The sequence below is a fragment of the Manihot esculenta genome, chromosome 3 (genome assembly GCF_001659605.2).
Source record: "Manihot esculenta cultivar AM560-2 chromosome 3, M.esculenta_v8, whole genome shotgun sequence".
Lineage (NCBI taxonomy): Eukaryota > Viridiplantae > Streptophyta > Magnoliopsida > Malpighiales > Euphorbiaceae > Manihot > Manihot esculenta.
The window spans coordinates 32,056,415-32,066,428 of NC_035163.2; the positions used below are offsets into that span (position 1 = coordinate 32,056,415).

The window sequence follows — 10,014 nt, forward strand, 5'->3', positions numbered from 1 at the left end:
CAATTATGATGCATGTACAGGTCGAGTCTTGGTTCATGCAATGGTGATATTTTTGTTGTTCGTGTGATCATGTATGAAATTATATCAGGTGTAACAGGAGGTATAGTAGGCTTGCTACGGGTTTCGGCGACCTTAAGTCGATCTGAACCCTAGCGTCGATAGCAGTTCAGTTCCTGGATCGTTACAAGGTCAGTCAGAAAAGGCAGACCTATTCCAACAGGGTCAGCCAGGAAAGGTTATTGTAGCCCTGAGGGACCTCCCCCAAGAGAGATCAACATCTCAGTTGATCCCCAAGCTCTCTTTCGACTTAACCACCACGAAGGCCTTAGCCCAACCCTTTATCGAGTCTTTATACCCGACAATGTGGACAACCCTCCCCGGGGACCGAAATAGTAAAACCCATAGTTAGATTGGACAAGATGGAAGAAGGTGGAAAATAACACAATATAAGGGGGCAAAATCCCAGCCAAACATACTGACTCGAAAGAGCACATAAAGATGATAAAGTTTGGGGACAGCATGCTGGGGTCATTCCGAAGTGATAAAAGACATCGATGAAAAAAGTGGTGAAGGGGAATGTCAGCCTAAAGTCGCATTGCTTAATGAAGAAAACTAAGTTACGACCTTGCTGGGGTCTATCAAACCCGTCGTAGGTGGGTTGGAGAGGACAATCCTCTCATTACAAAAATGAACCCTAATTCTGTAAATGGAGGTATAATATACTCGTTTGAGAAAAAATTAGAGAGGGAAGAAAGAGTAACCGAGGATATCAAACCCATAACATCAAGAATTCTAACGGAAGCCATGAGAAGAGTGAGACATACCTCAGAGTAGAAATTGCAGAGGTAAAGGAGTACAAGTTAATGGGAGTAGAGCAAAAAGAAGAGTCGAGAGCAAAATCAAAAGTACGAATTTGAAATGAGTAAAGGTGAAGAAAAGACGTTTTGGCAAAAGTATTTCTAGAACCGCACAGTAATAATTGGGTTTCGAGATTTATCCTCACATTAATCATAGAATAATTAATGAGCGGATAAATGGACACTTAATAACCGATGGGTCTCAGACACTTATGCCATTGCTGAGCTCACAGAAAAAGAAACACGTCAGTCCACTCATGAAGATGGCTTGAACCTCATGCCAACTGGCTTGATCGAATAGGGTCAGAGTCCAATAGGAAGGGATCTAGTTCAGTTAATTTAATAGGTTGATAATACAACAGATTACACACGTCCCGGATCGTGGCAACGTGGGCGCCAAAAGAAATTAAATAATCACTTAACAATTGAGAAAAGGACGGTATATCCATGCATACGGCTCTGCATGATGACTGTATGTGATACTGAAATGAAAAGAAAATGTAAAAGAATGAATTATTCAAATTAAGCTCCCACATGTACCTAAACCTTTCCTCTATTAGATTTTATTGGATCTAAGTAAAATTAATATAAAACTATCAGTGATTTGTGGTGAACGGACTTCGACGGCATCTGGTTATAAGCAACGCCTACTGCTTTCATCTCACTCCGAGCTGATTCGTCCCAAAGATTTGCCTAAAAATATATTATACAATAGTAATAATTATTTTTTATAAAAAAAATTAATTAATTAATTAATTATTATTTAAATAAACATCACAGTTAACTTGTTTTTCGCATTCTTTATGTGAATAATCATAATAGAAGTAATATTTTTAATGATTTTTACATAGATTTAAACGATTTTACTCACACAAAGGCCATGTTTGGAAAGGTGTTAAATGAGAGGAAAGGAAATTAACAAAAAAATCATATTTGGCTTGGAAACAGAAGAAAAAGAAAAGGATGAAAATCAGGGTAAGAAAAATTTGCTTTATATCCATAAATGATTTTCTGAAATATTGAGAGGAAAATATATAAAAATATCATAATTACTATTTTACTAATTAATACAATATTGATTAATCCAATATCACATAACTAACTTAACAATAAGTATTATTTAATATGTAATAATTTTCACAAGAAATTCATACTATTTTTTATGACCATTCGGTAAAAAATTTAATTCTCTTCATAAGGAATATAATATAAAAGTAATAAAAATTTATTTTTTTCAATTTATCATTTTAGTTGAATGTATCATTTAAAAGTTATTTTTATCTAATAAGTTAAAAATCAATAAAAAAGTAAACCTTTTGTTGTGTATGAAAGGCAGCTCGGTTGCTGATAAAGTGAATAGAATTTCATTTAAAATAATAATATTACGTGTATCTCTCATTTTAATTCATATAATAAGTAAAATGAATTAAAAAAAAATCATTTTTTTAAAAAAAATAAATTTTATTGAAGTATGCATAACCATTTTTTTTTAAAATGAAACGATCCTCAGATTTACTCACATCTAATTATTATATAAGATTATAAGATTAAATCTGTGAGTGGTATACATATCAGTCATGTAACAAAATTAATGAATCATATTAAATTAGTATATTAGTTTTTTTATATTTATTCTTTTAAATTGTGTGAACAATGAACGAAAATTCCACTCTGTGCTCTAACCGGAATGTGTGCACGTGACCAGCTTCCTCTCATTCTCCTCCTCCTCGTGTGGTAGCTGCAATTTTTTCATCTACACTTCTCCTCCTATATATTTCCCTCTCATTTCCTCAATTGTTTCTTACTCTCAGTCTAATCGGCGATTTTTACGAGGATTAATAGAGTCACCCCAATTTCTCTTCAGGTAGATTAAATTTCCACTAAAACATATCTTCACCAAACACCTCTTTAAGCTTCTCCAATTCCCTTCCTAGATCTGCTTCTTGATTCCTTTCCTTGTTCGTTTCTGTTTGTTCAATCTTAATTCTCCATGTTCTTCAGTAGTTTTGTTGTTGATACCCAGTTTTGTTGTTAGTGAAGTATTCGAGGTTATTTAAATCGAGTTTTATGTCAAACAAGAGAAATATCTGTGCGTCGTTGGAATTTTGAGATCCTGTTAAGCTGCAGTACGTTTTGATTGGATTTGGTTTTGTTTGGTTTTTCCATTCTTAAGATCTGGTACAGTGTAGCTTCGAGTTAGGTGTGGTTTGGTGGTTGTGATTTGCGTCTTTAGCTGTGCAATATTGTGTTCTACGTTTGACGTTTGTTAGTGGTTAGATCTTATTTTGGTGGAAAAAATAGTGAGTTTTAACTGGGAACTATAAAAGCAGTTAACATTGTTTCTCAAAATAGGAATCCCAATAAGCCAATTCTTTGTCTGTTTTCTGGAAGCATTTGGTTAGTTTATATTTTGGTCCTCCTTGTTAACAGGTCTCTTGAGTCTACAACAACATGGCCACTGGACAACTCTTTTCTCGAACTACACAGGCTTTGTTTTACAATTATAAGCAGCTTCCCATTCAACGGATGCTTGATTTTGATTTCCTTTGCGGTAAGAGAGAGCCAATGTGATTGTATCTTAGCTTTAAGTAACTTCTTCAAGTAGCTTATTTTATGTGTTTGGGTTGATGTGCAGTAATGTTATAATACTTAATTTATTCTGTACTTATAGGGAGAGAAACTCCATCTGTGGCTGGAATTATTAACCCTGGTGCCGAGGGATTCCAGAAACTCTTCTTTGGTCAAGAGGAAATTGCAATCCCTGTACATTCAACGTAAGCTATCCTTCGTTATTTTGCCATTTATGTTTATTAACCAATCTGTACAACATAGTCAGGTTTTTGAAAGGTTAATTAGAGCGTGCAAACAGATCATTTTTCTCTGGCTTTGTTAGTTTTTTTTTTTTTTTTGTTTGGTCGAATCTGGCTTAGTGGAGTTTAGCAGCACATGATCTCGTTGATATTACTTTTATTTCTGATGACCGTTTACTCTCCCCTATCCTGCTTCATCAGAACGTGGACTTCTAATTGAAAAGTCTTAGATTTATGTGCTATGGTTGGATGATAAATTGCTGAATATGGATTAGGCACTGCTTGCTTTTGAATCAAAAACAACTTTTATCGCTATACAACTCAAACATAGATATTGAATTGTAAGAGTTTGTTTTCCTGTTTGGTCAAAAGGTCATGTGGTAGAGCGTATAAGTCGTCTTCCATGGACATACTTAAAACTTCAGTTGTTAGATTTAGAACAGCCAACTTTGTGGGGTTTAATTGAAACTTCGGTGTTATCAGTATACAATTCAAACATAGATATTGAATTCTAAGAGTTTGTTTTCCTGTTTGGTCAAAAGGTCAAGTAGTACAATTAGAAATTCAGCGCTACACTTGTGCTATTGCAATAAGTGAACTATGTGGTAGAAAATTAAGTCATCTGCCAAGAACATACTTTAAAACTTCAATAGTTGTTAGATTCAGAACAACCAACCTTTTGGGGTTTAATTGAAAATTTATTAGTATTTTTGTGATGGTTAGTTTTCTTACCTTGATTTTGATGTTATATGCAGTATTGAGGCGGCTTGTGCTGCTCACCCGACTGCCGATGTATTTATAAATTTTGCATCATTTAGAAGGTTTGCTTTTCTCTTCTTATTAATATCATAGATTGCATGCCATTTTGTATTTGCATCATAAAGTCATTGTACGCTAATCTATTTGCAGTGCGGCTGCATCATCCATGAGTGCCCTGAAACAGCCCACCATTCGAGTTGTGGCTATAATAGCTGAAGGAGTTCCCGAGTCAGACACCAAACAGTTAATTGCATATGCACGATCTAACAATAAGGTGAGATTATGAGCAAAGCCATTTGAATTGAACTGACAAACATGAATCAAATTATCAAATAGTTCTTTTTTTTTATTTGAAATCCCATGCTACTCCAAATTACATTCTATTGAGGATCTGTTTGCTTGGTCTGGTTTCTAGTTTAATGAGCATCCTAATTTTAATACCTATCGGCGTCTCAGGTTGTCATCGGCCCAGCTACTGTTGGAGGCATTCAGGCTGGAGCATTCAAGATAGGTGATACTGCTGGAACAATTGACAACATAATTGCTTGCAAGCTGTACAGGCCTGGATCTGTTGGATTTGTTTCCAAATCTGTATGTATTCTTTCCAGTTACTTATTTCTCTTCATCATGTGTGTTCTGGGATGTCATGGCAACTGTTTTTTTTTTTTTTTTTTTTTTTTTTTTTTTTGCAGTACAAAAATTGCTGTGATTTTAATTGTGCTTTTAGAGCAACTAAGCAATACATTAAGAATGTTGCCACATAAATATGGCATATAACACTTATTCTAACCGGGCTATTTTTAATTACCAAGCACAAATTGCAGAATCACTTTAGCTCATTGGCAGACTTTGAGTTTTAATCTTTTCAGCTGCAATGGTGACACACATTATGGCACCACATAAAGCTATTTTTGACTTGTAATTTTTGAAGAGCTTGTTTGGTTCAATCCTATGTTTTAAAATTTTGTGGAATCAATTGAAATTCCATGTTTTATATGTTTGTTACGAATAAAAATTATAATTCAATTCTATAGAATTGGTTGCAACTAAAACCAATTCCTATCAAATTTGATGGAATTTGAAATGGATTCCACAAAATTTACATAAAAATATTTTTTTGTTACTAAAATGTCCTTGTGAAAAAATTCTCTTAATCCCCATCTTATGTTTGTTAATGAAACAGTTTATAATTGCTATTACTATCTAAGAAAAGATATTTTTTTTTTAATTTGTTATTATTTCAGCTTTTTATTTAAGTTTTTATGCTTATTTTCAATTTTTTAAAAATTACTTTATACTGTTTATGTTGTTTTATAGATATCCTATAGGACATGTGAATTTATTTTATATTTATTAATATATTGTTAATGAATTATTATGTTTATTAATAGTTATAAACTTTTTATGCACAAGTTTTTTGTATAGAGTAGAAAATTGTTTTTTTTTTCTTTTTTAATTTAGCTCTTAAGAGTAGTTGAGGAAATGAGAGCAAATGATTTCAATTATGAAATGAAACCAAACATATAGGCATATGGAATTAAATTGAATTTTGCACTTTTAGTTGTATAAAAATCAAAAAGTGGAATTCACCTTAAATTCAATTAAATTTCACAAAATTTTGGTTCATGGAATTGAACCAAACACTATATACGGGATGAGAAACAGAATAGCTTTTGTTCCAAGTTGAAAGGAAAGAAATGACACTGATTCAATTAAATTTCACAAAATTTTGGTTCATGGAATTGAACCAAACATTATATACGGGATGAGAAACAGAATAGCTTTTGTTCCAAGTTGAAAGGAAAGAAATGACACTGGAGTTATTTTCTCGGACTTTGCCAAGTGTTGATGTCTTGCCTATCAATGCCTACTACTAGATCATGATGTATGTTGGTGGTTCTGAGAATGATGTGCATTTATGGTTGCAGGGTGGTATGTCAAATGAGCTATATAATACAATTGCCCGTGTGACAGACGGCATATATGAAGGTACTCCTGCATATATGCTGCTTTCTTTAGGCTAGATTAAAGCATGGAAATCTGAATTCATATTAATTTGTTTTTTTCGCATTTTGGGAATTCTTTAGGTATTGCAATAGGAGGAGATGTGTTTCCAGGCTCCACACTTTCTGATCATGTTTTGCGGTTTAACAATATCCCACAGGTGCAGAATTGGTGTTTTTCATGAATTAACGAGAGCCTGTGCAGTTTGATGCTTTCTTGCATTGTCTTCTCCAAACTGACTTTCTGATATACCTCAGGTTAAGATGATGGTTGTACTAGGGGAACTTGGTGGACGAGATGAGTACTCCCTTGTTGAAGCCCTCAAACAGGGAAAGGTTACCAAACCAGTAGTTGCTTGGGTCAGTGGAACATGTGCTCGGCTCTTCAAGTCAGAAGTGCAATTTGGTCATGCTGTAAGTTATTGCCTCAATTGTTCTGCATCCATCTGTTAACTAATCTCAGCCACCATTTCCCATGAAAGAAGCACCATTCATGGTATTCCTTGATGCATTCAAAATCAGGGTGCTAAAAGTGGTGGAGAGATGGAGTCTGCTCAAGCAAAAAATCAAGCACTAAAGGATGCCGGAGCTGTAGTTCCCACTTCATATGAAGCTTTTGAGACTGCAATTAAAGAGACATTTCAGAAGCTGGTTAGTTTCTACAGACCTGTAACTTTCCAAACCCAAAAGGAATTTTGTTTGAGTTCCCTAAAGCTCCATGACTGGCTTTATTAATCTTTCCTTATTCTTATAGGTTGAAGAAGATAAGATTCCACCTGTAAAGGAGATTAAGCCTCCACAAATTCCGGAGGATCTCAATTCAGCAATTAAGAGTGGCAAAGTCCGGGCTCCAACTCATATTATTTCCACAATCTCTGATGACCGAGGTGCTTCACTTGTGTTCTCAATTAATGATAAGGGGTTAATTGTCTCAAGTGGGTGGTTTGATAAACTCAGCTTTTGATCCATTTTGCAGGTGAAGAACCATGTTACGCTGGTGTGCCAATGTCTTCCATCGTTGAACAGGGTTATGGTGTTGGTGATGTCATCTCTCTTTTGTGGTTCAAACGAAGCCTTCCTCGTTACTGTACTCATTTCATTGAGGTAGGTTTTCACAACTTTGTAGCTATGTTGATATTTGCCAAACATTCCAGTTGGAGACAGCCTCCTTGTCTTTTTATCCCCCCTTATGCTATTCATGGTTTGGCATGTATGTAGAAGTTATGTTGTTTGTATGTTTCTTAATCGATTTATGACGGTAAACAGATATGTATCATGCTATGTGCTGACCATGGTCCCTGTGTCTCTGGTGCTCACAACACTATAGTAACGGCAAGGGCAGGAAAGGACCTAGTTTCCAGCCTTGTCTCAGGTAAGAGTAATCATTCTTTTTTTTTTCCATTGATGATTTTCTGAGGCCCAATTATAAGTGGGATATTGATAATGGTTTTCTGAAACAGGTTTGCTGACAATAGGTCCCCGATTTGGTGGTGCTATTGATGATGCCGCTCGATACTTTAAGGATGCTTATGACAGGGTGCGCTTTTAATGAATTTTACTCGGTTCATTTTGTGATAAGTTGTTTCTTGTCTGAAGGCTTATGTGTTTGTTGTAAAAAGTTTTTGTGTTTGTTGTATCCAAGATTTATTTCTTTGATGTCTTGTCAGGGTCTAACACCCTACGAGTTTGTTGAAGGCATGAAAAAGAAGGGTATTCGAGTTCCTGGTATTGGGCACAGGTAAGGCAAGCTTTGGACTGTTTCTATATGTTCTTTGGAATAATTCTGCACACTAGCAACCATGGTATTCGAACTTTTTATGCTTCCATTAGCTGGCTTTGCAAAATCTGAATCATGGGAACTCTTGCTTGCTTCCTGTGATAAAGGATCAAGAGAGGGGACAACAGAGATAAAAGGGTAGAGCTATTGCAGCGGTTTGCTCGCACACATTTCCCTTCTGTAAAATACATGGAGTATGCTGTTCAAGTGGAAACCTATACTCTATCGAAAGCCAATAACCTGGTGCTTAATGTTGACGGTGCAATTGGGTCCCTTTTCTTGGATCTTCTTGCTGGCAGTGGAATGTTTACCAAACAGGAGATAGATGAGATTGTTGAGATTGGCTATTTGAATGGGCTCTTTGTGTTGGCACGTTCCATTGGTCTGATTGGGTGAGTCGGACTGCACTTATAAATTTCTTATCCCATCCTTCTGGTTTTTGTTTTGTGTTGCTAATTAGGATACAGGCAGGCCCTTGATATTGACACTTTAACAGTTGGATTTCGAACCCTGTATAGCCTTTTTAATTGCACATGTTTTAAGGTTGAACTGTTTATGGTCATGGAGTCGGTGGTTTTGAGTTCATATAAATTTGAACTTTTCAGAACAATGTGCAGTTTTAGGTATTAATTAGCATCGAATTGGCTTGTAACAAGTAACACAGCCACTATCTACTGCAAATAATATAACTGTATGAAATCATGTATTTGCATATGATTAATGCTTACATCCTTTAATTTCAGGCACACATTCGACCAGAAGAGACTGAAACAGCCACTATACCGTCACCCATGGGAGGATGTTCTGTACACCAAGTGAGAGAATTTGCATATGGCAGGTGCTATGCTGATATGCTCTCAACTTTCTACAAGCTTTTCACTTTCCAAATTTATCTGAGTTTGCAATTTGTTGCAATGATTAGTGTTGTACTGTTGACAGGCTGAGGGCCTTAATTTGTAACTTGTATTAATGGTTTACAAATTGGGCTCCTACCATTTATTCAGAGAAATATTGCGTAGTCTTTCTTCAGGTTTCAAGGAGAAATAACCGAGTTATGATGCATGAGGCCTGGGAATTCCTCCATATTTCTCTGTGTTGGCAAAATTTGTTTAAACAGCATCGTAGGCAAGCAACTTTTATTATGTTTTATATTTCATTAGTTTTAAATTTTATAAAAAGATAAATTTTACATATGCTTTTTTTATTTATTTATTGGTAATCAGTAGCATACAATTAATAGAATAAGAATAGCGACCCATTTACGATCTTGTCTGTGGGGAAAAGAAGAGAGGGAAAAAAAGGTTGGTTTAGTGAATAACGGTCACGTGGGCAAGACATTGGGTTGTTCGTTGATGAGGTGGGGATAGTCACGTGGGCAGGATACCGGTTGTCTCCTGGCCCAGCGGTCCGGATGCTTCCTCAGTTAACGTTCGCATTTTGTCGCAGGCTTTCCTCAATCTTGGTTACTATCTTTATTGTAATTTATTGTCCAATGCCACGTGGATGCGTGTGTTCGTGCATTTGGCCCCACATACCGGCCCATAAATAAAAGATTAAAGTTATTTTCATGTGAATTAAAAAAAATTAATGTAATTAAAATTGTAATTTTTATTGTCTTTTTATATATGTATTAATTTATTTTGAAAAATGAGAGGTTTCTGATTTGGACAGATAAAAAGAAGTAAATCTATTTTATGGGATGAAATTAAAATGGAGTAATATTTTATTTTGTGGAGAGGAAGTTTCGTGCCCTTTGTTGAGTAATATTGGGTGTGGCTTACTACCAGTTGGTTTTTAAAATACAAAGG

At 35.2% G+C, this 10,014-nt stretch overlaps 1 protein-coding gene across 2 annotated transcripts; it reads left to right on the forward strand.

Moving 5' to 3' along the window:
* Positions 1–2,517: 2,517 nt before the first annotated feature.
* Positions 2,518–9,397, forward strand: LOC110611918 (ATP-citrate synthase beta chain protein 2). Of its 2 annotated transcripts, none has more exons than XM_021752482.1 (17): positions 2,518–2,983; positions 3,288–3,408; positions 3,529–3,631; positions 4,423–4,488; positions 4,577–4,700; positions 4,883–5,017; positions 6,355–6,415; positions 6,514–6,590; positions 6,688–6,843; positions 6,952–7,080; positions 7,184–7,316; positions 7,406–7,533; positions 7,696–7,801; positions 7,890–7,966; positions 8,097–8,167; positions 8,314–8,598; positions 8,950–9,397. In XM_021752482.1, exons 2-17 carry the CDS (start codon positions 3,309–3,311, stop codon positions 9,023–9,025), a joined length of 1,827 nt encoding a protein of 608 aa, XP_021608174.1. In that variant the 5' UTR covers positions 2,518–2,983; positions 3,288–3,308; the 3' UTR covers positions 9,026–9,397. The 2 variants fall into 2 exon arrangements, with proteins under 2 accessions (XP_021608174.1, XP_021608173.1); XM_021752481.2 differs by having other exon boundaries at positions 2,534–2,721.
* Positions 9,398–10,014: the final 617 nt, after the last annotated feature.

Excerpts from the sequence above, each read along its gene's own strand:
- LOC110611918 (XM_021752482.1), top strand. The coding sequence starts at position 3,309 with ATGGCCACTGGACAACTCTTTTCTCGAACTACACAGGCTTTGTTTTAC. Across the intron at positions 3,632-4,422 it reads GCAATCCCTGTACATTCAAC|TATTGAGGCGGCTTGTGCTG; the intron begins GTAAGCTATCCT and ends TGTTATATGCAG. Across the intron at positions 6,844-6,951 it reads AAGTGCAATTTGGTCATGCT|GGTGCTAAAAGTGGTGGAGA; the intron begins GTAAGTTATTGC and ends ATTCAAAATCAG.